The sequence below is a fragment of the Schistocerca nitens genome, chromosome 1 (genome assembly GCF_023898315.1).
Source record: "Schistocerca nitens isolate TAMUIC-IGC-003100 chromosome 1, iqSchNite1.1, whole genome shotgun sequence".
In the NCBI taxonomy this organism is placed as follows: Eukaryota; Metazoa; Arthropoda; class Insecta; order Orthoptera; family Acrididae; genus Schistocerca; species Schistocerca nitens.
The window spans coordinates 645140621-645167775 of record NC_064614.1 but is presented as its reverse complement, the minus strand read 5'-3'; the positions used below and the strand labels follow the sequence as shown (position 1 = coordinate 645167775).

The following is a 27155-nucleotide window of genomic DNA, read 5'->3' as shown; positions in this document are numbered from 1 at the left end:
TTATCACTGCTTACTGTGGTGTTGACTTATGGCATGTGCACCATTGTGCTGGTATCAATAGTCCACAAACTATGAACTCATCATAATGTGATGTACACCATCACAGGCATTCTAAGAGGTAAAATGTTTTTTTAAAAATACCTCCATTTGTCTACCTCACACAGTTTTGATCTACTGTGGTGACACAGTCTGGCAACCTGCATTGTTGAGAGGCATGGTGGACAAATACTAAATTTGAAAGTTTGGGATGTCATTGCGAGCAATATTTAATCTCAATTCCTATCTATTGAGGATGATCCAAGCAGTGGCTGCTACATTAGAGAGATTTTTTGTTTCATAGGTCCTCTTACATTTGTAATATATGTTTCATGATTGGTGAGACATGGTGGAAGTCCAAGGCTGTAAGGAACAGTACATCTAAACTTGTAAGCTATGGGGACTGTCAAAAGAAGTATGTGATATATGGTGCTTCTGACTACACAGGATACCAACTTTCCACTGAACAATGTTCAGCCATACATGGCAAGGTAACGTGCAAGTCTTCTTCAAAGAATGACAGGTACTGATGTTTCCCAGGACTGCTCACTCACGTGATATTTTGCCCACTGGAAATAACTGAAATAGAGTTGTCTGGAAACTTGTTTAGTGTGATCCTAAAGGAAACATAGTTGACACTTCATAAGCTCACATATAAAATACATGGAAGGAGGTTGTCCGAGAGCATTTGATGCCTTCTTTTATTCCAATGCTGAATTCTCAAAGATCATGTATTATTTTTTGTTTCATAGGTCCTCTTACATTTGTAATATATGTTTCATGATTGGTGAGACATGGTGGAAGTCCAAGGCTGTAAGGAACAGTGCATCTAAACTTGTAAGCTATGGGGACTGTCAAAAGAAGTATGTGATATATGGTGACCACTATGCAGAAAAACTTCCCTCTAATGAAGGCACCATGTTTTAAGAAAACCATTACCTTTTTTTCGGAAGAAAAGAAATACTCAATATAGATGTAAATATGAGGTAGGATTTTCATTTGATATTTATCTACTGACTGCAACAAGCCACCAACTGATATTTTGTAGTAAGTAATGACTAAAATTAGCGATAGATTCAGGTCCCATTAACTTATATCAGTTATGCACCTACCTTAAAAACTTCTATGAAGCCCAAGACATTATGTACTATGAAGACTTAGGAAAATGTTTAGAGATGCTAAAGATCTGGCCTCTAATACTTGCTTACTCCAGTGCAAGGACTGATAACAATACCAACAGTAGGCCAGGCTGTATAGGGCTTCAAAGTACTGGAAACATGAATGAAAATATTCTGCACTTTCTGGAGCCTTGTACTTCATGTTCTCTCCGTGTCACTAATATATACTACCAGAGAAAATTGGCTAATGAAGTGCCATGGAAACACTTCAGTCACTGCCATCATCCAGATTTATAATTTCCAGGAGAGTTTGTTCACTGCACTTAATGTTTGCACTTATAACAGTGAAAACTATTATAGGAAACAGTACAGCCTGGATCCTGAATTGAAAGACTCTCTTATCAAAGAACATTCACTCAGCAACAGGCAACTGCTAGAGAGTTAGAATCAACACTTCAGCCATCATATATGATGCCCTTTGTATCTGATGTGTCCAGGGCTGCATCAAGGGGTTGACAAGATAGACCCGTGCAGAGGGTGCAAAAGGAATGAACATTGCGGTTTAAGGCCACATCGACAGTGAGGTCATTAGACAGAGCAAAAGCTCAGATTGTTTCAAAAACAGGGAAGGAAATTGGCCATATCCTTTCAAAGGAACCACCATGGCATTTTCCTGGAGCTATTTAAGGAAATCATGGAAAACCTAAATCAGGATGGTCAGACAAGGATTCGAACTATTATCCTCCTTAGTGTGAATCCAGTGTGCTAACCACTGGCAACCCCACTCAGTGCCAAGGCACATAAAAACTGATGAAAAAAGAAAGAAAGACACTTTAAAAGTTAACCAGGAGAGGTACATAAGTTCTCCTAGCCCTTGCGTTTCTATCTTCTGCTTATGCAAAAAGCCTTTCCCTCTGCCCCTGACTGTAACAACATGCTGCCATTTCTAGTGTGTCATGTTGTCCGAACTGTTTCATCAAGAAATAACTACTACTGAACAGATGTCTGCCACTAACATGGTGTATGTGGCAGCATTGCACTTGGCTCTTATAGCTGCCACCTGCACAACTCTCATCTGTGACTGACTAACAATATTACAGGAGCTATTAGTCATTGTGCCTGTTAAAAATTGTAATCTTTTCTTGTAAACTGGTCTCTCATGTAAATAAAAATATGATCTGCTATTGGTCATTGGCTACACTACTCAAGCTTCTGGTGTCGTAAGACCACTGAGAGTAGGCCTTAGTTGTGTGTTAGGTATTTTGATGTAGCATCAAATTTGTTCTCTGGTTTGATGAAAAATATTAGACAGCAACATAATGGAAGAGTGCAAAATATACAGCCATAGCCAAAGATCTTTGTGGTTCTATATCCATCCAAAGCAGTTTTGCTGTTAAAAGGCTGAGAAAGATGAAGATAATGGGTGAAGAAATGATTGAATGCAAAGCACATGTAATTATTAATTTTTTTAAATCAACGAAAAACGTACAGATCACTGTTTTCATATAATGCTTTATTCACTACAAACCATGAAGAAATAGTTTGAAGAACTAAACACAAAATGTGCTCAAATACATAAATAGTGTAGGAAAGTTCATGTGTGTGTTTGTACTTTAGCTTACGTAAGGATTTATTCCAATAGCTAGCGAGTTTTCTTTCCCTTTTGTGTGCACCTGTGATGACTCAATGCTTCCTCTGTATGGTGAGTGATCATCCATATAAACTATTCTAAATGAGTACCAACATCAAAAAGACTGTTCTTCTGGTGCAAAGTGCTGATTATACACCTGACATCATTCTGTCTTCCAGATCATGCTACTTTCCAGCTAGTTGATAATCCTCTCCAACAACAAAGTGTACATAGGCAGAGATGGAATAACATTTCAAAACCTCTTTGGCAAGTGGGAGAAATACCAAACTGAAAGTAGGTACCCAAGGCCTTGCATACAAAGAACTTTGTCATATGCATCAACATAACATGGACTACCCCAGCTATCCAAGAAAAATGACTCGTTGTTCTCCATTTGTGACACTTGTAGTTTATTCTAGTTTGTTTTGTTGAAGGCAATGAAACAGTTTCTCTTGAGAACCCAGTGTATAGTATGTCAGCAGTTCTGAAATAAAATAACTTCACTGCTGGTACAAATTCATAAAAATGGCCTGGGGAGAATAGCATATGAGATCATACTTAGACAGACTGCACATATAGAGAGGTCTGTGAGATTCTTACTTTCAAGATTTTCAGAAAGCATAGCTTCAATATAAATGGTAGCAACTGGGAAATAAATGCATACATCTGCTGGAAGGTGACAGCCCAACAACAAAACTTGCTATCTGACTGATCATCTTAACACAGCAGTTTCAACTCGAGCAATTATTAAAATACGTCACTGTAATAATTTCTGCTAAAAACACTGTGGTCTTGTACATGTTATAGATTTGTCACACAGAGACCTGTGGATATTATAATCATGTAACTGAAACTTACCTTCAAGAAAAGTTGCTTGAAATTTGCAAAAAGACCAAATGGAAATTGACAGATAACAAACTGACATGTCTCAGAAAATTTTATTGTTATACCATTTACTGTTCCTACTCTGCACTCTTCTTGTTAGGGTTGCCCTTTCTTTTTTGTATTTACTTAAATCTATTTCTTTCCATCAAGTCTCGCTTTCTTATTTCACTTATTAATCACCTATGGATCATTTTAGGAATATTCTCCTTTCTTTGAGTGTGTGTACACACTGTCCCTTCCCATTATCCCACTTTTATCCAGAAAAGAGTTTTAGAAGGGCATAAAATTTTAAGAATATACTATAATTTTCAATTGGTATATCCCATGGCTCTGCTTAAGTTGTTTCTGTTTCAATGACTGGTGAGTAGAAACTCTTACATAAATAGTGTTTGTGGTTGGATCTGTACTCCAAGTCTCTGGTTTGCCAAGATTTATTTCCTTGCTTTAGTTTTTGCACATCTAATACATTCAGAGACATTTACCTCCATGCATGATTCTGTGTGTGTGTGTGTGTGTGTGTGTGTGAGAGAGAGAGAGAGAGAGAGTGAGAGAGAGAGAGAGAGAGAGAGAGAGAGAGAGAGAGAGGGAGAGAGAGAGAGTTGATGTGAGTGCTCAAACCAGTCTGTATGTACACATCTCTTTGTGAACACATACTTACATGATTGCACTTGCATGACTTGTCTTATGGTTTCACATTGACAACTATTCTTTGCTAACAAACTGACCTCAATTAACAATACAAGGCAGTATCTCTTTTGGTGAATTTTTTTCATATTGTACGAAATGTTTAAATGTTTGCTTAAAGTATGCTTATTTTTCATTCAAGATTCTATTAAAATTGTGGGCATTACATGAACTATTGAAAGTTAAAATCAATGCTATGTGTAAAAAGTAAAACTGTCACATTGAAAAATTAAGTCATCACATAAAACATAGAACATATCAGACATGTAATGAAAATATAAAATTCACAATTAATTTTCAATAGTTATACAGCATTTATAAGTTATGAAATATAATAAGAGAGATTCAGTGCTGAAGCTCTCTTAAAGAAGAAGTATAATACCTCAAATATTTCCAAACTAACTCTTTTTTATGTTGGCACTCTAATGGAAAGTTTTAGGTAAGTGACATGGTAATGAAAAGTAATAATACTCTTGTCAATTGAAACAGTTTTTCTTTTATTGTTCTAGACACATTTGCAAGCAAAGTGGCAGCTTGTCAAGACAAATATGCTGATGCATCAGTGGGGAATGTCACAGGAAGTAACGCTGTGAATGTTTTCCTTGGCATTGGAATTGCTTGGTCAATTGCTGCAATCTACCATTGGTCCAAGGGGGAACAGTTTAATGTTAACCCAGGAAAGTAAGTGATCATTAATTTTTTTGCAAAATTTTAACATTCATTTTATATACATATTGTAAACATTTAAATTCTGATATTATATATATCAGTGCTAATTTTTCAGTATTTCAATGACTAAGGCAGGGCAAAACAGTATTGGTAGTTTTTATAGATTTGACCATTATTTTTCACACTATTTAGGGAATTGTAGAAATAAATTAACTACATCAGAAATAAATTGTTACAAAAAAATAAAAACAAAAATCAGAACATGAAGAAAGAAAAAAAATAAGTCCACTAGGAATAAATAACTGAACTTGCCAGGAAGTGCAGAGGAATTAGGGTAGATGGCAATATTTCAATTGAAATAAGTTTCGTGTATTTATAACTTTTATAAAGTCTGACAAGGTTTCCTTTAGTTAAAAGGAGAAATAAAAGTAAGATTAATTGGGAAGTTGTTCTAAAAAGATGTTTAATGAATGGATAAGGAGGAAATTGAGCATTGTTATACAAGAGATGCAACTAATATGAAAAGTTAAAACATATCAAGCCAGTAATCGTTAAAAAGGAAACATAGCTGTCTTTCAACAAGAGCAACTTGAACAATTTCATTCCAGTGAAGACTCAACAATGAGAAGAAAACCTTCTTTAGAATTAATGTCTGTAATAGAGAAGAATGCAGACAGAAAAAATGTAACAATGTGTGACTGCATTGTTATTGCAAGGACAATGGATGTAGATGTAGATGTAGATGTAGATGTAGACAAAGAAAAAAATTATCAGGTTGGTGTAAAGACAGTGTTGATATCAATGAAATTTCATTTTTGTTGTATTGTTATTCTCTGCTCATTAAAGTAAGACAAGTGTCAGCTGGACTACAGTTTGTTGTAGCTTTTGTCCCTTTGTTGTATGATGAAAGAATAGAAATCACCGATATGAGAAATATTGTAGAACAGTTTATTCATTAGCTATGAGAATATGCAATAAACAAATGCAAGAAAAACGCACACAAGTGAAGTTGACAAGGAATGTGTAGGTAGTGGGAAGTGGGCATGGTAATCATGATGATAAATAATCATTCGCACTCCCATCACTTACTATGAATACTTTTATACTCACAGTGTATACACAATGCATTTATCACAGAGTGCGTACTACAGAGAACTGATCTGGCAAAGATACAGTTGTTCTGGCTGCAATAGGGCAGCAATATTATTGGGTGATTCTACGTCCCCACAAAGATCCCTCCACCCCCCCACCCCACAAATGTGGAGGATGGTGACTGATGTAAGCCATGACGCATTGTCCCACTGGCGATGGCAAGGGCTGACATATCATAGTCCGCCAAGTGCCTGGGCAACCATAATGGGCAGTCGGCCTGTGACATCAGCAGCGGTGCCGACAGGGTGGTGGTGTCGTCTGTTGAGGTGTTGGTGGTTGGTGGTGCATCATCCGGTGTTGGTGAGGCTGTCGGTCCACCAGTGGCAGTGCCCGGGTTGTGAGTCATTGTTGTTAAGTGCTCCAGTGCCGACATGAATAGGTAGTTGTCTGAAGGAACAGTGGGTTTCAGACCTGCTGCGTCGATCGATGCGGAAGAGGCATGGAGTGCTCTAATGACCTCAAGACCATGCTTTAGCCCAATGGTTTACTGTTGAATTTGGCCATAACCACGAGCAGTGAGTCCTGCAGTGTTATAGAAATGTCTTCTGGGAGGTAGCCGCTCAGGTATAGGCCAACTGTAAATTGGCTTGAGGGACCTGGAGCTGGGACCAGTGGAGGGTAAAATTCGGGTGTGTCTGCTAAAGTCCATGCTGGTTTTAGGCAGTTCAGTGACACTGTTGTTGTTTTCCAGCTTGCAAGATATTAAAAGTGTTTGTCCCTCGTTTCAACACCTTGTATGGGCCACTGCATGCAAGGCGGATGGTGGGTTTGGTGGTGTCAGTCCTGAGCACAACGTGTGTACACGATTGGAGATTCTTGTGCACAAATATGGTTGGTTTGGCATGGTGAGATGGTAGTGGGATGCAGACGTGGTGGATGTGGTCCAGGGTGACATCCATGGTTTTGGTGGTTTGTGATACGAACTCTGCTGAGAGGCTGATTGGTTCCCCGTGGAGCACCTCTGCCAGCGAGGTATCCAGATCTTCTTTGGAGGCAGCTCATATGCCCACCAGCACCTATGGGAGGGCCTCTGTCCACTCCTGGTTGTGGCATATGAGAGCTGTCTTGAGGGTGCAGTGCCACTGTTCCAAAAGTCCGTTGGATTGAGGATGGTAAGCCACTGTGTGGAACCAGTGGTATCCGCAGAGGCAGCAGAGCTCGGAGAACAGGGCTGGCTCATACTGCCAGACGTGGTCAGTTGTCAGTGACTCTGGGCAGCCAAAGCATGCAATCCATAGTGTGATGAAAGCTCAGGTGGCAGTGTCAGCTGAGATACCAGTCAGAAGTGTGGCCTCCACCCATCGACTTGCCCTGCCTTTGGCTGACAAAATGTACTCATCCCACCAGGTTTATGTGGTCACATTGGAAATGGCCCTTCAGGATGGGGAATTTCCCAAAGGGTGGCTGGGCGTGACATCATGTCTTGGCCCATTGGCATTGGATGCAGGCTCTTGTCCATTCAGTGCAGTATTTTCCATTATGAGTTTCAGTGCCATGCATGCCCTGGGGTGAGACAAGTTGTGAAGGAGGTCGAAAACTGTCTTCTTTAGTTCTGTGGGATGACTGGTCATTGCCTACCATGGGATTTGTCACACCAATCTAGTTTGGTTGTGCCTGTGATGGTGCACTGCTTGATCTGCAGGCCTGTTGTGTGTCCAGATAGCATGTTTTGAAGGTTGATGTCAGTTGCTTGTGCCTCCGCTAGTTGGTCAAACTCAAGTTGTGCTGATGTGGTGGTAAGTCTGTACATAGTGGACGTCCATAGTATACTGTAAAATCAAGTCCAGGTGGTAGAATTGTCAAGGGGAGGTGTTGGCTAGCAGGTTATTAATAACGTCAGCCAGAGGGCGGTGGTCTGTGTAGATAGTAAGTGGCCAGCCTTGATGTCACCTTGGAAGTACCAAACCACCTCATGTATTGCCAAAATCTCACAGTTGAAGGTTGACCACATTTTCTGGGAGTCGGTAAGTTTCTGCAAGAAAAATCATAGCGGTTGGGTTGCACCAGGGAATTCCTGTTGTAGCAGTGCCCAAATCGCCTGGTTTCTGGTGTCGGCCATTATATCGTGCTAACATCGGCACCCGTGTCAACTAGGAAGTACACTCTAAGATGATTGTTTGGAACCAGCAGGGGCTGTGCGGCCGAGTAGGTGCAGATCCTGGTCGGGTTAGGCATGGGTCGATGGTTGGGTGTGAATGCAGCAGGCAGTTGTTTACATTCTGTGTCCATCATGGTCTACGATTGTTGGTGTCTCACTGCAGCAGAGTCTTGTGAAGCTGCTGCAGGCATGGCATGAAAGGGCTCGGCTGAGGTCAGAGCAGCTCGGCAACTGTAGCTTGGCCGGGCACTGCACAGGGAGCACTGTGTGCTGTTCTTCGTGGGTGGGGCTGGTTAGGCTGGCATGCACTAGCTGTAGATGCAACCAGTGTTGACACTAGTGTCGAAGCCAATGCATGTGTTTATCAATGTGTGATGTTGCGCAAGGGCAAGCATCCAGCCAGCAAGGCATAATCAGGTTTCCAGCAGTTTGTCCTCATGCATTAACATTGCTGTCTGTACATTTTCATAGAGCTTAAGGAGAGAAGCCATAGTGACCAGGTTTGTGTCAATTTGGAGGCGTAACCTGCGCCACAGTGCTGATGGGGTATCGTAGCCCAGTTATGTCTCAGCAATGGCTAAATGGAGTTGTTGTTCAAGTGAATGTGACAGGCATTGTAGTATAAGCATCTTCACTGTTTTGTATTTGTCAGTGGTTGGTGTGTGCAATAGGTGGTCGCTGATAAGATCGGTGTTGGTGGGGAGTTGGTTCAAAAGCACCAAAAATTTGTCATGGTCGTCTGTGATCCCGGTCGACTACACCATGCACTCACAGAGTGTGAACCATACTTGCAGAGAATCAACTTGTAGTGGTGGCAGATGTAACTTGGTGTGTGGCCAAGGTAATCTGCCTGGCGGCGAGGGCTGGGACCAGTATGAGATTGTTGTAATCCTGTGAAGTACATGGTGCCGGTTCATGAACACCATCTGGTGGCACTGATAAAGGTGGCAACTGGTATCTCGGCATGGTAGTCGCAGTAGGTGTGTCAGTAATGTGGGTGTTGTGACCAATTATCACAGGACACAGCTGGTGCGTCAGCATCATGGAGGGCAGCATCATAGTGGGGTACTGAGGAACACAGCTCGGTGGACGGGTCTTGGTTGACGGCAATCATGGCAGGTGGTGCATCGGTGTATGTCATCCATGCGGCAGCTGTTGTAGGTACTCCTTAGGTTCCCACAGTGTGTGGTTAATAGTTTGGTCAGGCAGGAAATATTGATGTACTGTGGTTGCAAGATGTGAAAACTCTGTGCAACTGCAGGTAGACACAGTGTCCCTTCTTGCCGAGTGACATCACTTGGCAGGCATGACAGTGAGCATGGCATGGCTGTTGTCAGTGTGACGTTGTGATGATGTGACAAGGGTCGCGGTGCACCCGTAACAAGTGTGGCGTTACCCAGATGATGTACGGTATTGCATGGAACATAAAGTTCAGGCATAGGCCATGGAAAAACATGGTCTGGCACAGGAAGGTCACTTGTGGGATGGATTGGCTGCAGTAACCCATAAATATCAGTTCTGTGCAGTGGACGGCAGTCATCTATGGTGGCAATTGTTTGTCAACAATTGCGGTACTCTGGAGGGTGTCCATAATTTAGTATGTTGCGCCCGGAATGTTGATATACGCTGAGTCATTAGAATGAAATTGAGTGCAGTGTAGTTCATTAACACTGTCACTGATTGGTATATTAGTAGCACTGGTTAGGTGGGAGGTGGGGATGGCGGTAGGCAGCCATTGCTCACCATTTATGGTCATTGTTGATGTAGCACTGTTAATTAATGGAGTGGCAGGATTCATCCCACCATCTTCACTGATAACATTGTACTTGATCTGTGATTTAGTGTGTTTGTCCATTTGGCAAGAGGTAACGATGCCCTGGTTCGGTGGTTCGTGAGACAATGGAAACAATGTCGATCATCTGAGAACCACAATTGCACTGGTTATATCATCTGGAAATCATCAAGAACACCACATAGATGCACAAATAAATCATCTGTAGAGATTCCAGATGATGAAGCTCCATCATGGGGGGTATTCTTCATGGCATGAAGTTTGTATCCCATGGTGATCAGCAGCATGCCGGCATGATAACTCGGTATGTCACAGCACAGTTGAAAAGAAAATAATGGGGTCACTACTGTAAGTCTTGGGGAGCGGGCATGGTAATTACATTGATAAATAATCACTCGCACTTCTGTCACTTACTACGAATACTTTCATTCTCACAGCATATACACAATGCGTGTAGCATAGAGCACATACTACAGAGAACTGTTCTGGCAAAGATATAGTCGTTCTTGCTGTGGTAGGACAGTGGTAGCATTGGGGGTAGGGAGGGGGTGAGGGGGAGAGGGGGGGGGGGGGGGGGGCATCCTGTGATTCTACATCCCAACAACCAACAAACATAAAGCTAAGAGTCTGCAAGTCAAAACTCATAGATTCTGTTATTGTCACTAATTCTCTCAGAGTTGGTGACAATTTTAAGGGTTCTGCTTGTTCAACAGTTATAGAATTGGCAGTTGAATTCAAATGTGACTGTACACCTCTTGAAGACAATACATGTGAAGGGTATCCAGAAATTACACCCACAGATGAAAACATCAAGAAATATCCTAAAATAATTTTCTGAAAGTGGCATTTAAAGATGTCTGCAGAAGAAGAAAGAGTACAGATATTTTATGCAGAAAATTAACTACTCATTATAATAATTCTGCACAAATTGTGTGGATTTAAAAGGAAACTAGATTGAAAATACTTGCATAGTTGAGCAAGAAATAAAATCTTTCATTGACAGATTGGGAAATTCTCTCCTTGCTCTAGTAATACACTGTGACAAGTTTATCAATTTCATCATGATATAAATGATATGCCTCATATTAGACAGATTTATTTTAAGACAAAAAATGCCAGAGAGTATATGGATTCAGATATTACACTAGCTATAAAAACAGCTGACAGCATTAGTGCCAAGTGCACCATATGATTCCTGTTTCTCTTTTTACTGCAATAATGGAAATTTCAGGATGGAAGCAATGAACAAAATGCATGAGGAGAGTAGAGAGTGGAAATGAACAAAGTATGACAGAAATATTAGAGACAACATACTGAGAAGTAGGTCTTGGTGTAAAGCACACCATGCCAAGTTCTTGAGTAGCTGACAAGTATGTTCATTCCATCTTGTTTCCATTCCACTGCTAATGAATTTTAACCAACAGTGGTGGAGCAATGGTAAGACACTGAAATCATGTTCAGGGGGACAGCAGATCAAATTCCTGTCTGTCTACCCACATACAGATTTCCTGTATTTTCCCTAAATCACATAAGGCAAATGCTGTTCCTTTGAAAGGACATGGCTGATTACCTTTCCTATCCTTTCGCAATGTGAGCTTGTGTTTCACGTCTAATGATCTCTTCATCAACGGGACATTATATTCCAACTTTTCTTCCATCCTTTGAATTTGTGTACCTGATGTTTCATTAATTTTCTATCTATTAGAGACCATCTCAGGGGCTTGAAGTTTATTATGAGTATTTAATGTTCAAAATTACTTTAAATTTGTTTGAGATGTTTAACTATTTGTTTTGAAAAATGAAGAAACTGAAGAACAGTTGCTTAATCCACAATCTTTTTTGTTGTGAACACAACCTATTTCAGAACACTTATAAAATTCCATCATCTGGTATAAAAAAATTCCATAACAGCCATTCTCCCATGCTGTGGAACCATTCACAGGTATATGGGCTGGCCTGATTGTAGCAGGCTGTGGGAAGTGTCACATGCTGAAGGCGAAATAGGGATGTGCATTGTGACAGGGTGACAGGATGGAGGAAGGAAATACTGTTGGATGGAGGGTACAGGGATAGTGGATTACCTGAGGTGAGGCCAGGATGACTACAGAGGCAGAGTATATGTTGTAATGATAATTCCCGTTTGCATAGTTCAGAGAAGATGGCGGTGGAGTGAAGGGTCAGGATGCTTTCAGTTGTGAAGCAGCCATTAAAATTGAGCATGTTGTGCCATCAGGTGGACAACTTTGTTCTTGACAGAAGTTTGGCAGTGGCCCTTCATTCTGGTGGACAGCTGGTTGGTAGTCATACCAACATAAAAAGCTGTGCAGTGTTTCAGCAGAGTTTGTGTATGACACAGAATTCCTAAAATTATTAAATAACATTAAGCTGATGATGAAAGAAAATAAATAATTCGTAGTTTGGTAAAGCACAAATTTTATAATATTTGTGAGTGTAATAAAGACAGCTGTTCTAACGTGTCTGAATGTTCGGGCAAGCTTAGCTTGTGGCCTGCCCCCCTCCCCCTCCCCCCCCTCCCCCCCACACCTCTCCCCTACCCACCTTCCCAACATGCTAAATGCGCGATGCGGTACACGTAGCTTTGCTGACGAGCAGTGAGTGCTGAGAGGCATGGGCACGGACATGAGCATGAGCACACATCTATACATGGTGCTATTGAAGTGGCTTTACATTGTACAATGTGTACATTATACAACAAATTTAATAGTTTTTTTTATGTTCCACTCCCTGCTTCACTGTATTAGGTGTGGATTTTTTAAAGTAATCTATGTTTTTCCTCAGAATTCAAGTTTTCTCCAAACCCAATATCATCAAAATTAGTTCAGCAGTTTAGTCCTGAAAATGTGTGGACAGAGTTACTTTTGCATTTATAATATTAGTATGAATTGTGGCAATGTAGTTAAAAATGGTTTAATAATTGCTGAAAAGTAATGAAACTTCTAAAATATCCAAGAAAGTTACTTAGAATTGCAGAATGAAATCCTAAATTATCTAACATGTCATTTGATATATACTGCTGTAAGTTCTGTGTTCAGGATACTGTTAAGCATATCATGTGTATGATGTGAAACTCTGAAGAATAATGCTCCATGGCAACAAACAACAATGGTATGATCCTGTTTTTATTTTATATAATGGACAAAACAGCAGTTAAATAAACCATTACTTCTCTTTAGATAACTTACTTTTCTTTACTCAAACTTGAGGAATTACACAATTACAAACTCTCCTCCTTATAGATATTGCATTAGGCAACATAATTTATTTTAACTTTAACTTTCTTTACTTTGGCATGAAGCACTGCACTCTGACATATCTATTTTACTCAAATACTTATGGTCCCTTACACCAATGGTACTGAATTTACTAAATGAAATGTTTTTCTACTACTGCTGTACAAATTTCTAGTGCTTTTGCATACTTAGAGTTTTCTGTAGATTTCCATGAATATTTTTTGACACTTTTGTTTTTCATCATATTTTTTATTTTCCTCAAATTCTACATTACTCTTAGCTGAAAAAGATTCTTTATTGCTGTCAATATTTTTATTTTTCCTGGGCTCAATGACAAACTAAACTAATTTTCACAAATTTTAGCTGGCATTTCATTAGCTTCCATTACTTAGACAATTAACAAACATGACATTTAATTACTGATTGAATTTTAATTACATAGAAAGTCAACATAGTAGAAAATAATTACATTACTCTTATAATCTATGGGCAGGGTAGTTGAAAAAGCAGTGAATGAAAAAAATAAGAATGGATTCACTCAACTTGGGAGGCACTACTCACTAGAAGCATACTTTCTGAAGATCAGTGAATCCCTTACTTATTCATTTGTTCAAAATTCATCTGACATCCAGGTCCCAGCTTAATCTTACATCATTGTGCGAAATTACATTGTTAGAACAACACACCACACTATACATGTTATGAACATTTTACTCTTCATAAACACAATTCCATTCAACATTTCATACACATTGAAAGCTACTTTCTGTACACCATTGACTTTGTTATCAATTTCAATTATTTCTGGATATGTTTGTGGCAGCAAAGTCGACTTTCCCAAAATTTTCATTTTCTACCTGCTTACATTCCATCTCATCAATGTTTACATCAATTTGTGTTAACTGCATTTCATTTACCTTATTGCATTTCATAAATTCTACTATTATGTTGTATGGCTTGTTGTAATGATTATCTTGTGACATCTGTATGCTAGTGGACAATATCTTATTTGTGCATCTGATTTTTTTTTAATTTAAGCTGCCTCCAACTGACACATGATATTTTTTTTCTTTTGTGTATTGTTTTGCCATATTATCAATGTTAATGGAATCTGTTATGTGTCTTCTGTTTGAAGTGTACATAATATCTATATTTGTCGAGAACTCTGTTCACAACACACCATCACAACTCAAGTGCCAAAGAAAGATGGAAGAACAAAAGTGCAATGACAGCACTAGTTTAAATAGTTGAAGATTCTAGTAGTTCAAGGACAGCACCTTGCATCAACAGTCGATTCTGATGGTCAATTACTGCCACAGTGGCACCTGCTCCCCTCCTCCCTAGGACAGGTTGGAGCAGCACTCGATCTATGGTCGGCTAAGATGTACCCACAGCGGAAAGATAGCCCGTGGGTGTAGATCCCTTTGATGATGAAGTCACATTGCCATGCCGGTCATTGGAGCAGGCGGACGAACTGGGAAACTGGGATCGGACGGCCCGGTGATGCAAGGGCATGGCGCGCTGTGGCACATGAATAGAAAGGTGGCTGTCATCGTCAATTAGGGCAGTGACGGCTGTCTCCTCTGCATCTGGAGGGATCGAAAACGCATGGAGGAGTGTGACATGGGCAATTTAATTGTCCAGTGTGCATGGAGGGGCATGCAGATCGAACAGTACACTGTCACGTAGGTGCAGTGTCCTCAGTGAAAAACGATGACACGCTGACATGTAAGATGGCAACACAGGTGTCATTGGACAGTGTTGGCCAGTTAGTGGGACTGCTGGGGTGGGGGGAAGGTGAGGGGAATCATTTACATGCAACATCGCATGTAACCCCTGAGCTGGGTGGAGGACACAAAGCACTAGTGTCCCACGCATCTTCGCATGCATTATCAGACCCAGAAGGAGAGTTTGACTCATTAGGAGCACTGGCACCAAGGGGCATTGTGGAAGTGGGAGTGGGGGCTGAGTATGTTTTTCAAGTTTGCTTCATATTTGAGCCGCCAAACTGGTTTGAGACGTGAGAAAGACACTGTTTGTCTTTTGCCATAGAGCAGAATGTCAAAGGTCTGCAGTGAGCAGCATAGTACTTTGTGTCGGCCTAATTAGGGTGAGTGGCGGAGATGCAGTGTGGGTCACACCATGTTTTTGCACAACATAACATAGTCACAAATGTATAGGTCTTTGTGCATGAAGACGCAAGGACTCCAGTGTGCCCTTGGTGGTGGGGGGCATACCTGTGCGGCGAAATGTCAAACACATTCTACTAACATCGGAAGTTTGGACTGTGCAGGAAGGTTGGAGTCCTTGGTGAACTGAACCAGAAGGATGAGAGGTTCTCCATACAATATGTCTGCAAGGGAGCCTTTTATATCCTCTTTGTAGGCCATATGGATGCCAAGTTGGACCCAGGGGAGAGCCTCTAACCAAGACACATTGTGGCACACCTGTGCAGCTTTTAAAGTGCAGTGCCAGCACTCGACCAAACTGTTGCTCTCTGGGTGGTAGGCTGTTGTACGTACTTTGTTTGCACTGCACAGGTCACACAGCCTCAAATTGTCATCCATGGTCCATTGTGACCGAACACAGACAGCCGAACCGCGTGATCTAGGATGCGATAAAGGCCAATGCAATAGAGTTGGCCATTATATCCGTGATTGGAATGGCCTCAACCCACTGACTAATGCTGTCAATGATAGATAGGATGTATCAAAAAACCTCTGAAGGGGGCAATGAGCTGACCAGGTAGAGACGTACATAACGAAACCTGTCTTTAGGAATGTCGAATGAGCCCAACGGTGGGTATGCATGGTGACCAACCTTACAGTATTGGCAGGGTATGCATGCACAGGGCCAGTTTTTGCAGTCTGCCCTAACCCATGTCCATACAAAACGCTCCGTTATTAGGCACATGGTGGCCCAATACTAGGATGCATGAGGTCGTGGATAATGGCAAATATCTTACGGTGCAAGATGGCTGAAAGTTGAGGCAGGCCATACCTCTGGAAATGTCACAGAGGACCGGTAGAAAAGAACCTGGAATTCGGTGCGGCTCATTTGAGAGCAAGGTAGACTTGCTGTGTAGTAACTGCTGTATGTCATCATATGTCTGTTGCTGGGCCACTAGTTCACTGAAGTCCCAAGAGAATGAGATTGTACCAATGTGTGACATATAGTCAGTGACGATGTTGTGTGTGCCCTTGATCTAACGGACATTGGTGGTGATTGATGTATTAGGTGCATGTGTTGGAAGCGTAATGAGGGGAGGTCAGCCGTGGGGTTATGCATTGCATCAGCTAGTGGCTTGTGGTCCATATAGATAGTCACTGACCTACCCTCAATGTCCTCACAGAAATGTCAAACTGCTTCATAAATGGAAAAAAGTTCTTGGTCAAAATTGGACCATTTACGCTGGGAGGCAGACAACTTTTGTGAGAAGAAATGAAGTAGTTGCACAGAACCCCCAACCTGCTGAAGATGCACAGTGCCAATGGCTGTATCACTCACGTCCATCATGATCATTATTGGAGCATTGGAGACCGAGTGCATGGGATTGACAGCGTTCGGGAGTGCAGTTTTTAAAGCATCGAACGCAAGTTGCATGTCGTCACACCATGGAATCTTGCGAAGTCTGGAAGTGTTCTTTCCCACATGTTCATTAATCAATGGTGCTTGCAGGGATGCAGCGTTTGGGCTGTGTCATCAAAAAAAGTTTATTATGCCTACAAAAAGAATAGATTGTAGTAAGTCTCTGGCACAGGGAGGTCACAGATAAAGGTAACATGTTCTGAAGAGGAGCAGATCCCCTTCGCAGATACAGTATAGCCTAGGAATGTTACACCAGCAGCTCACACCTACAATTTATTGTCATTGATTGCTACCCCATTCTCACCGATTATATTAAGTACTTGGCATTGCACTTGTTACAGCTTCTGCAGTACTTGTTGCAGCCATTTGCTACTTGTTAGCCACAGACTCAGTGGCTGCACCAAAGACTGAGATGGCGTGGATTTTTACAATTATTTATTGAACTTCCTTTACAATTTCTCCCTCGTCGTCGCTGCCCTGCCCTGCAGATCCCTCCGCCTGGCTGCTGCTAAGGAGATTCTCTAACAATGCACACCACATGTGCCGCTGATCGCACTCGGAGCCTCAGGCCACCAGTGCTCTGCTGAAGCCAGGATGTCCTGTGGTTGAGATGAACTCATCGCCGCTCGACGCCCCATGTACAGGCACGTCTACGGAGCCGCATTGCCGTGAGGTCAGCTGCCGACGCCTGCTGCACCGGCGGCTGGGAAGCCGTCAGTTGCGATGTCCACAAGGTCCCGTCATGGACAGACCATGTGCCATCGGACCGGGTTGCCATGAAGTGCGGGCATCAGTCCCCAGCAGTGCCTGTGACCAAGACCACGCTGCAGCCTGTCCTGCTGGAAGTTCTCACTGTAGTTAGTCAGCAGTGGTGCTGACCAAACTCGGGTCAGCCCCCAGAGCTGAAGTTGACATCTGGCAGCGAACGGATGACTCCTGCGAGCTGGAACAGACTTCCGGATTCGTCACCTACAAAGAATGAACATTCGGACACGGACCACATCTGTCCTCAGATCTGAATTGCTTCCTAATGGCTTCTGTCCATTGCTGCCTGTACTCCACTATTTATATCTGACAGGAGGATGTTTTTTACCCTCAGTGGTAGCTTTTTGTTATTACTCCCGCAGTATATTTCAGCGTAACTTAGCATGCTGGCCTCACTTCTCCTTACTCAGCACTCTCCAGGCTTTGCTCGGTATTCGGTCTGTGTGCGTCCTTGCATCAGCTTGTTGGTAGACTGCTACTGTCAGCAAGGCTATCTCAGCCGCACTTACTTCACAACACCTCGGTCGCTGGCTGCCTCTGTTTTGCCATTCTCCACTGCATGAAGCAACGCTTACTACATGTGGCCACAACACAGAGTATCTATCTCTAAATCATTAGGCTACTGGCTGTAAATGGGTTTAATGTAAACCAGATGGTAGCATAATGTGGTACAAGCTAGATTATGTGCAAATGGATATTCACAGAAATCCAGACCTGTTTATGGAGAAACTGTTTCATGTGGTGTTAGGTATGTCATTTCATATTCTTTAAAATTTGTCTGGAGTGTATGATATGGAAATGAAGCAGTTTGATGTGAAAAGTACCTTTCTCAATGGTGATTTGCATGGAACAGTCTGAAGGTTTCATTAATGATAATGCATTCTTAGTCTGCAAATTAAATACTGAATTAGTCTCCTCAATCTTGAATAAAAAATTTGTTCAGTTTATAATTTTTTATTTCAAACATATTTATTCAGATTATCATTTTGTGAATAAGGCCATAAAGTGTTTTTAACCGTTTTTGTTGATTATGAACTAATTTCGAGTAAATAAACCACTTCTATAAATAAAATACTTGAAGAATTAAGGATTCAATTTGAAAATAGTTGATGAACCCAGTTACTCTGTAGGACTGGAAGTCAGGCAAGACCGTGAAACTAAAGAATTGTTCATTTGTCAAGAGGTCTATTTTAGTCACCTCAGAAAAATTACATATGAACAACTGTAAGCCTTATGTAACACCTACTGACTACAATTTATAGTTGTATTTGGGATAGTTCCCAGATAATGATGACAAGAAATTCATGCAAAATGTCCGTTTCCAAAGGGTGTAGATGGGTTGCTGTGTGGTGCCACAGTGACAGGACCTGCTATAATGTTTTCTGTCAGTTAAGAAATTCTTTCTCAGCAATCCTGTACCTGAGCATTGAACTCCTGGTAAACACATCCAAAAATGTCTTCATGATGCAAGAGATAAGGATACTGAATACAGTGGTAGCAATCGTAAACCTCATGTTGAAATGTTCACCTGCTTTATTACTTCACTGATAGTCCTCGATGTTGAAGTTCACTATTGGTAAATGATAAGCCTCATTAAAAGCTTGCAGGCAAATATCAGCAAACTGCTACAATAGTTTGCTGCTGAACATCTATGAGCAGTAAATACCAAACCACACATTTCACAGTTCTTGAAGAATAACTAGGTATGTGTGACACTATTTCTCAAATAAATTGAACAGACACTGTCATTATTTTAACACATGGCCTACTTGTGTTACACTAATTCCGTTGTTCAGTTGACGCATTGTTGTTACTCTAAACTGAAACAGACTTCCCATCTGAAAATTGGCCATGGACTGACTGTCTTGGGATCAAAAATTGGGCCTTTATATATCATCACAATAGTAGGCTATGAAACTATACATTGTTCAATGTTTAATTTATGGAAATTACAATTAAAACATCTCATTCAATCAACTGAGTACCTTGAAAAAATCTTTCGTTTTAACAGCTTCTTCTGATGCAAAGGTTAGGCTGAATTATTTGTTTAAATAGTGAAATTAACAGATATAGTTATGCAAACAATGCTTTTGACAAATCTGGTAATTATTTGGAGTTAAATAATGGCTGGCTTTGCCAATATGTTTTCGAATAGAGCCAAATAAATAATTTAAGAATCCTAGTAGTTCTTCTTCCAAATATTTATCATTAGTACAGAATTTATATGTTTATAAGTCAACAATAGAATCTAAGTCATGAAACAATTATTTATTTCACCCTATAACGAAAGTATTAACTAGGAATGGCCAAAATGAATTAGGAAATTAATTACATACACAAAACTAAGCACAAAATTAAATCTGGTGCTATATTTCTTAAGACTGAGGGACAACCTTTCTCTTTTATGGAAATGCAGATTATACTCATGTATGTTAAAGATAATTAGGCAAAAATAAAAATAAGATGAGTTTAAGGAGGCACATGGCAAAACAAGAGAGGAAGTAAAGAGATCTCAGCTTGCTTCATCACAATGTGTACTCAAATTATAATTATCAAACAATGGAAAATCCAGGATGGAATGTAACAATACCAGAAAAGGAAAGTTGCTACTCACCATATAGCAGAGATGCAACTTGCACACACATCTGCAGTCTCAGAGAGCTGAAACCACACTGCGAGCAGCAGCACCAGTGCATGATGGGAGTGGCGACTGGGTGGGGGTAAGGAGGAGGCTGAGGCAGGGAGAGGGAGGAATAGTATGGTGGGAGTGGCGGACAGTGAAGTGTTGCAGTTTAGACAGAGGGCAGGAGAGAAGGTGCAGAGGGGGGAGGAGGTAAGTAGTGGAATGGAGAGAAATAAAAAGAATTAAAAGAGAAATTAAAAGAATGGGTGTGGCAGTGAAATGACAGCTGTGTAGTGCTGGAAGGGAACAGGGAGTGGGCTGGATGGGTGAGGACAGTGACTAATGAAGGTTGAGGCCAGGAGTGTTATGGGAACATAGGGTGTATTGCATGGAAAGTTCCCACCTGCGCAAATCAGAAAAGCTGGTGTTGGTGGGAAGGATCCATATGGCACAGGCTGTAAAGCAGTCATTGAAATGAGGGATATCCTGTTTGGCAGCGTGTTCAGCAACAGGGTGGTCCATTTGTTTTTTGACCACAGTTTGTCGGTGGCCATTCGTGCGGACAGACAGCTTGTTGGTTGTGATGCCTACATAGAATGCAGCACAGTGGTTGCAGCTTAGCTTGTAAATCACATGACTGGTTTCACAGGTAGCCCTGCCTTTGACAGGATAGGTGATGTTAGTGACCGGACTGGAGTAAGTGGTGGTAGGAGGATGTATGGGAAGGTCTTGCACCTAGGTCTATTACAGGGGTTTGAGTCATGAGGTAAGGGATTGGGAGCAGGGGTTGTGTAAGGATGGACGAGTATGTTGTGTAGGTTCGGTGGACGGCGGAATACCACGGTAGGAGGGGTGGGAAGGATAGTGGGCAGGACATTTCTCATTTCAGGGCATGACAAGAGGTAATCAAAACCTTGATGGAGAATGTAATTCAGTTCCTCCAGTCCTGGATGGTATTGAGTTACAAGGGGAATGCTCCTCTGTGGCTGGACTGTGGGACTTTGTGAGGTGGTAGGAGACTGGAAAGGTAAGGCACAGGAGATTTGTTTTTGTACAAGGATGGGAGGATAATTACGGTCAGTGAAGGCTTCAGTGAGACCCTCAGTATATTTTGAGAGGGACTGCTCATCTCTGCAGATGCGACGACCACGGGTGACTAGGCTGTACGGAAGGGAGTTCTTAGTATGGAATGGGTGGCAGCTGTCGAAGTGGAGGTATTGCTTGTGGTTAGTAGGTTTGATATAGATGGAGGTACTGATGTAGCCATCTCTGAGGTGAAGGTCAACATCTAGGAAGGTGTCTTGTTTTGTGGAGCAGGACCAGATGAAGCAAATGGGGGAGAAGTTGTTGAGGTTCTGGAGGAATGTGAATAAGGTGTCCTCACCTTCAATCCAGATAGCAAAGATGTCATCAATGAATCTGAACCAGGTGAGGGGTTTAGGATTCTGGGTTTTTAGGAAGGATTCCTCTAGATGGCCCATGAATGGGTTAGCATAGAATGGTGCCTATTACCTGAAGATTCTTTGGGTAATAGGCTTTTAGGCAATAGGGTGTGGAACTGCAGATAGAATTGGTTTTTTATGGTTTTTTAGTCAATATTTGTCTGCATAATTTACATTAAATAATGACAGGTACATTCTGTGGGAGATATATTATATGATGAACTGAGGTAATTTGATAATTAAATAATATTAAACTGATATCAGTTGGTGACTTGGCTAACTGGGAAGTGCATGCTCTAGTTGAAATGGTTCTGTCCAGTGCTTTAGGGTACCATAAAGTGCAGCAAAGCCATGCTAGTGAAGGGTAGTAACACCTGTGTGTGAGACAGGTGAAAGGAAACATGTATAAAACGATACACCTGATCAATGAGAGTAATAAAAACAGATTTGAAGCATGAGACAGCAACAAAACACATGCCTGAGGCAAGTTAATAGGAGGGAGCCATGTGTTGATACAAATATAACTGAGAGCCCTGGGTGGAAAACAAATACTGGAAGGAGTGAAGGTAACAACTCATATTATAGTTGTCACTCTCAAACACTACCTCTCCCATTGTCCTGCCAACTCCGAACCCACCACCTCATATCCTAGATCCACAAATTCCGTTCCTTCCAAGGGGAAACTACAAACAAACACATCATATACAAAATCATATAAGTTCATTTAGTTAAACAGCTGAGAATGTTCACCTATACAAGATTTGAGAGTATACATGGTATCGGTTATTCCTATTAAAAAAAGGTAATGTTAGAGGCCTTCCCCATGAACCATGGACCTTGCCGTTGGTGGGGAGGCTTGCGTGCCTCAGCGATACAGATGGCCTTACCTTAGGTGCAACCACAACAGAGGGGTATCTGTTGAGAGGCCAGACAAACGTGTGGTTCCTGAAGAGGGGCAGCAGCCTTTTCATTAGTTGCAGGGGCAACAGTCTGGAAGATTGACTGACCTGGCCTTGCAACATTAACTGAAACGGCCTTGCTGTGCTGGTACTGCGAACGGCTGATAGCAAGGGGAAACTATGGCCATAATTTTTCCCGAGGGCATGCAGCTTTACTGTATGGATAAATGATGATGGCGTCCTCTTGGGTAAAATGTTCCAGAGGCAAAATAGTCCCCCATTCGGATCTCCGGGCAGGGACTACTCAAGAGGACGTTGCTATCAGGAAAAAGAAAACTGCGGTTCTACGGATCGGAGCGTGGAATGTCAGATCCCTTAACCGGGCAGGTAGATTAGAAAATTTAAAAAGGGAAATGGATATGTTACAGTTAGATATAGTGGGAATAAGTGAAGTTCGGTGGCAGGAAGATCAAGGCTTTTGGTCAGGTGAATACAGGGTTATAAACATAAAATCAAATAGAGGTAATGCAGGAGTAGGTTTAATAATTAATAAAAAAATAGGAGTGTGGGTAAGCTACTACAAACAGCATAGTGAACGCATTATTGGGGCCAAGATAGACACGAAGCCCACACCTACTACAGTAGTACAAGTTTAAATGCCAACTAGCTCTGCAGATGACGAAGAAATTGAAGAAATGTATGATGAGATAAAAGAAATTATTCAGATAGTAAAGGGTGATGAAAATTTAATAGTCATGGGTGACTGGAATTCGAGAGTAGGAAAAGGGAGAGAAGGAAACATAGTAGGTGAATATGGATTGGGACTAAGAAATGAGTTTTGCCTGGTAGAGTTTTGCACAGAGCATAACTTAATCATAGCTAACACTTGGTTCAAGAATGATACAAGAAGGTTGTATACATGAGGGAATCCTGGAGATACTAAAAGGTATCAGATAGATTATATAATGGTAAGACAGAGATTTAGGAACCAGGTTTTAAACTGTAAGACATTTCCAGGGGCAGATGTGGTCTCTGACCACAATCTATTGGTTATGAACTGTAGATTAAAACTGAAGAAACTGCAAAAAGGTTGGAATTTAAGAAGATGGGACCTGGATAAACTGACTAAACCAGAGGTTGTACAGAGTTTCAGGGAGAGCATAAGGGAACAATTGACAGGAATGGGGGACAGAAGTACAGTAAAAGAAGAATGGGTAAGTCTGAGGGATGAAGTAGTGAGGGCAGCAGAGGATCAAGTAGGTAGAAAGATGAGGGCTAGTAGAACTCCTTGGGTAACAGAAGAAATATTGAACTTAATTGACGAAAGGAGAAAATATAAAAATGCAGTAAATGAAGCAGGCAAAAAGGAATACAGATGTCTCAAAAATGAGATCAACAGGAAGTGCAAAATTGCTAAGCAGGGATGGCTAGAGGACAAATGTAAGGATGTAGAGGCTTATCTCACTAGGCGTAAGATAGATACTGCCTACAGGAAAATTAAAGAGACCTTTGGAGAAAAGAGAACCACTTGTATGAATATCAAGAGCTCAGATGGAAACCCAGTTCTAAGCAAAGAAGGGAAAGCAGAAAGGTGGAAGGAGTATATAGAGGGTCTATACAAGGGCGATGTACTTGAGGACAATATTATGGAAATGAAAGAGGATGTAGATGAAGATGAAATAGGATATACGATACTGCGTGAAGAGTTTGACAGAGCACTGAAAGACCTGAGTCAAAACAAGGCCCCCGGAGTAGACAACATTCCATTGGAACTACTGACGGCCTTGGGAGAGCCAGTCCTGACAAAACTCTACCATCTGGTGAGCAAGATGTATGAAACAGGTGAAATACCCTCAGACATCAAGAAGGATATAATAATTCTAATCCCAAAGAAAGCAGGTGTTGACAGATGTGAAAATTACCAAACTATCAATTTAATAAGTCACAGCTGCAAAATACTAACGCGAATTCTTTACAGACGAATGGAAAAACTAATAGAAGCCGACCTTGGGGAAGATCAGTTTGGATTCCGTAGAAATGTTGGAACACATGAGGCAATACTGACCTTACGACTTATCTTAGAAGAAAGATTAAGGAAGGGCAAACCTACGTTTCTAGCATTTGTAGACTTAGAGAAAGCTTTTGACAATGTTGACTGGAATACTCTCTTTCAAATTCTAAAGATGGCAGTGGTAAAATACAGGTAGTGAAAGGCTATTTACAATTGTACAGAAACCAGATGGCAGTTATAAGAGTCGAGGAGCATGAAAGGGAAGCAGTGGTTGGGAAAGGAGTGAGACAGGGTTGTAGCCTCTCCCCGATGTTATTCAATCTGTATATTGAGCAAGCAGTGAAGGAAACAAAAGAAAAATTCGGAGTAGGTATTAAAATCCATGGAGAAGAAATAAAAACTTTGAGGTTCGCCAATGACATTGTAATTTTGTCAGAGACAGCAAAGGACTTGGAAGACCAGTTGAACGAAATGGACAGTGTCTTGAATCAAGGATATAAGATGAACATCAACAAAAGCAAAACGATGATAATGGAATGTAGTCGAATTAAGTCAGGTGATGCTGAGGGAATTAGATTAGGAAATGAGACACTTAAAGTAGTGAAGGTGTTTTGCTATTTGAGGAGCAAAATAACTGATGATGGTCAAAGTAGAGAAGATATAAAATGTAGACTGGCAATGGCAAGGAAAGTGTTTCTGAAGAAGAGAAATTTGTTAACATCGAATATAGATTCAAGTGTCAGGAAGTCGTTTCTGAAAGTATTTGTATGGGGTGTAGCCATGTATGGAAGTGAAACATGGATGATAAATAGTTTGGAGAAGAAGAGAATAGAAGCTTTTGAAATGTGGTGCTACAGGAGAATGCTGAACATTAGATGGGTAGATCATATAACTAATGATGAAGTATTGTATAGAATTGGGGAGAAGAGGAGTATGTGGCACAACTTGACAAAAAGAAGGGACCGGTTAGTAGGACATGTTCTGAGGCATCAAGGGATCACAAATTTAGCATTGGAGGGCAGCGTGGAGGGTAAAAATCGTAGAGGGAGACCAAAAGAGGAATACACTAAGCAGATTCAGAAGGATGTGGGTTGCAGTAAGTACTGGGAGATGAAGAAGCTTGCACAGGATAGGGTAGCATGGAGAGCTGCATCAAACCAGTCTCAGGACTGAAGACCACAACAACAACATGTTAGAGGAGGATGACCCATTATAATGTGCATGCCATTTTTTCTCCTTGGACTTGGGTGAACTAGTGTGCCTGCAGATGGATGACCCAGACATTCAAAATCTGCAGGAAGACACTACCTTTGTGTTGACAGTGGAGTCCCATTGTCTTCCTGGCTCTTCACATCCAGTGCTGTGCGATACCTCTATCAGTACTCTGCCCCCTGATCCCAATCTCCCTCTGATACAGGGTTCTGTTGTTCATTCATGACTTGGCACACCCAGGAATTAAATCTATCACATGCCTTGTGACAGAACATTTTGTCTGGCCTGGTGTAAAAAACAACTTTTGCTCTTGGACATGCACATGTTTACCTGTCCAATGTAGCAAGGTTGGTCATCATGCTCAGTACCCTCTAGGACAATCTGAAATACTAAAAGGACCATTCCATCATCTAAACTTTGGCCTTGTGTGTCCTTTTCCACCTTTGGTATGTTTTAGGTACATACAGTCAGTCATTGATCATGCCAGCAGATGGGTGGAGGCTGTTCTCCTCTCAGACACATCTGCTGATTCAGTCGCATGAGTCTTTATCAATACATTGATATCCTGCTTTGGCTGTCCCTCTTCTATCATGACCAACCAAGGGAGACAGTTCAAGTCACTCCTTGTTGCGAGGTTAAGACTGTATGTGGTGTCAACAAATTCCACATGGGCATATACCATCCCCAGAGCAGTGGAGTAATCGAGCATGGGCAATGCATGCTTAAACCAGCCCTCATATGTCACTCAGGTTCCTGGTCAGATGCCATTTTGTTGGTGTTACTCAGCATCTGCACAGCATTTAATGATGCCTAAATTCTTCCTTAGCCAAAATCTTATATGGCAAGCCTTTGATACTCCCTGATGAGTTTTTCAAAAACTCTGAGCACCCGTACCCTGCCAAGCTCCCTACTCTAGTCGAGCAGGTGTGCTTGGTACATTGCCGACATCCGCACTCTGTCTCCATGTGCTCACATTGTACTGCAAGTGTTTGTACAGAAAGACATAGGGCAGTGTGAGTCCATTATGTTCCAAGCTGAAATGATATGGATAGCATTACAACCTCCCTACTCTGGACCACAAGGGGTGTTGCATTGCATAAATAACACTTCAGAAATTTGCCTCAACGGAGAACAACAGACTGTGTTGCTAAATGGAGTTAAACCTGCTTGGACCCTTCATGAGGAACCTCCATTGATATCTGATTCTGAGATGTCATCCAGAGATATGGCTTCCCCCACATGCATTGACCAATTGTCTTCAGAGTTCACCTCTCCCTCTGTATCTGCCACTGCCATTGCT

The 27155-nt window shown here is 41.4% G+C and overlaps 1 protein-coding gene across 1 annotated transcript in view; it reads left to right on the top strand.

The window, feature by feature from the left end:
- Nucleotides 1–27155, top strand: part of LOC126258453 (sodium/calcium exchanger 1-like) — a 208246-nt gene that overhangs the window by 161429 nt on the left and 19662 nt on the right. Inside the window, exon 6 of the mRNA XM_049955645.1 lies at nucleotides 4863–5034. Coding sequence (XP_049811602.1) covers nucleotides 4863–5034 — 172 coding nt within the window. The remainder of the gene's footprint in view (nucleotides 1–4862; nucleotides 5035–27155) is intronic.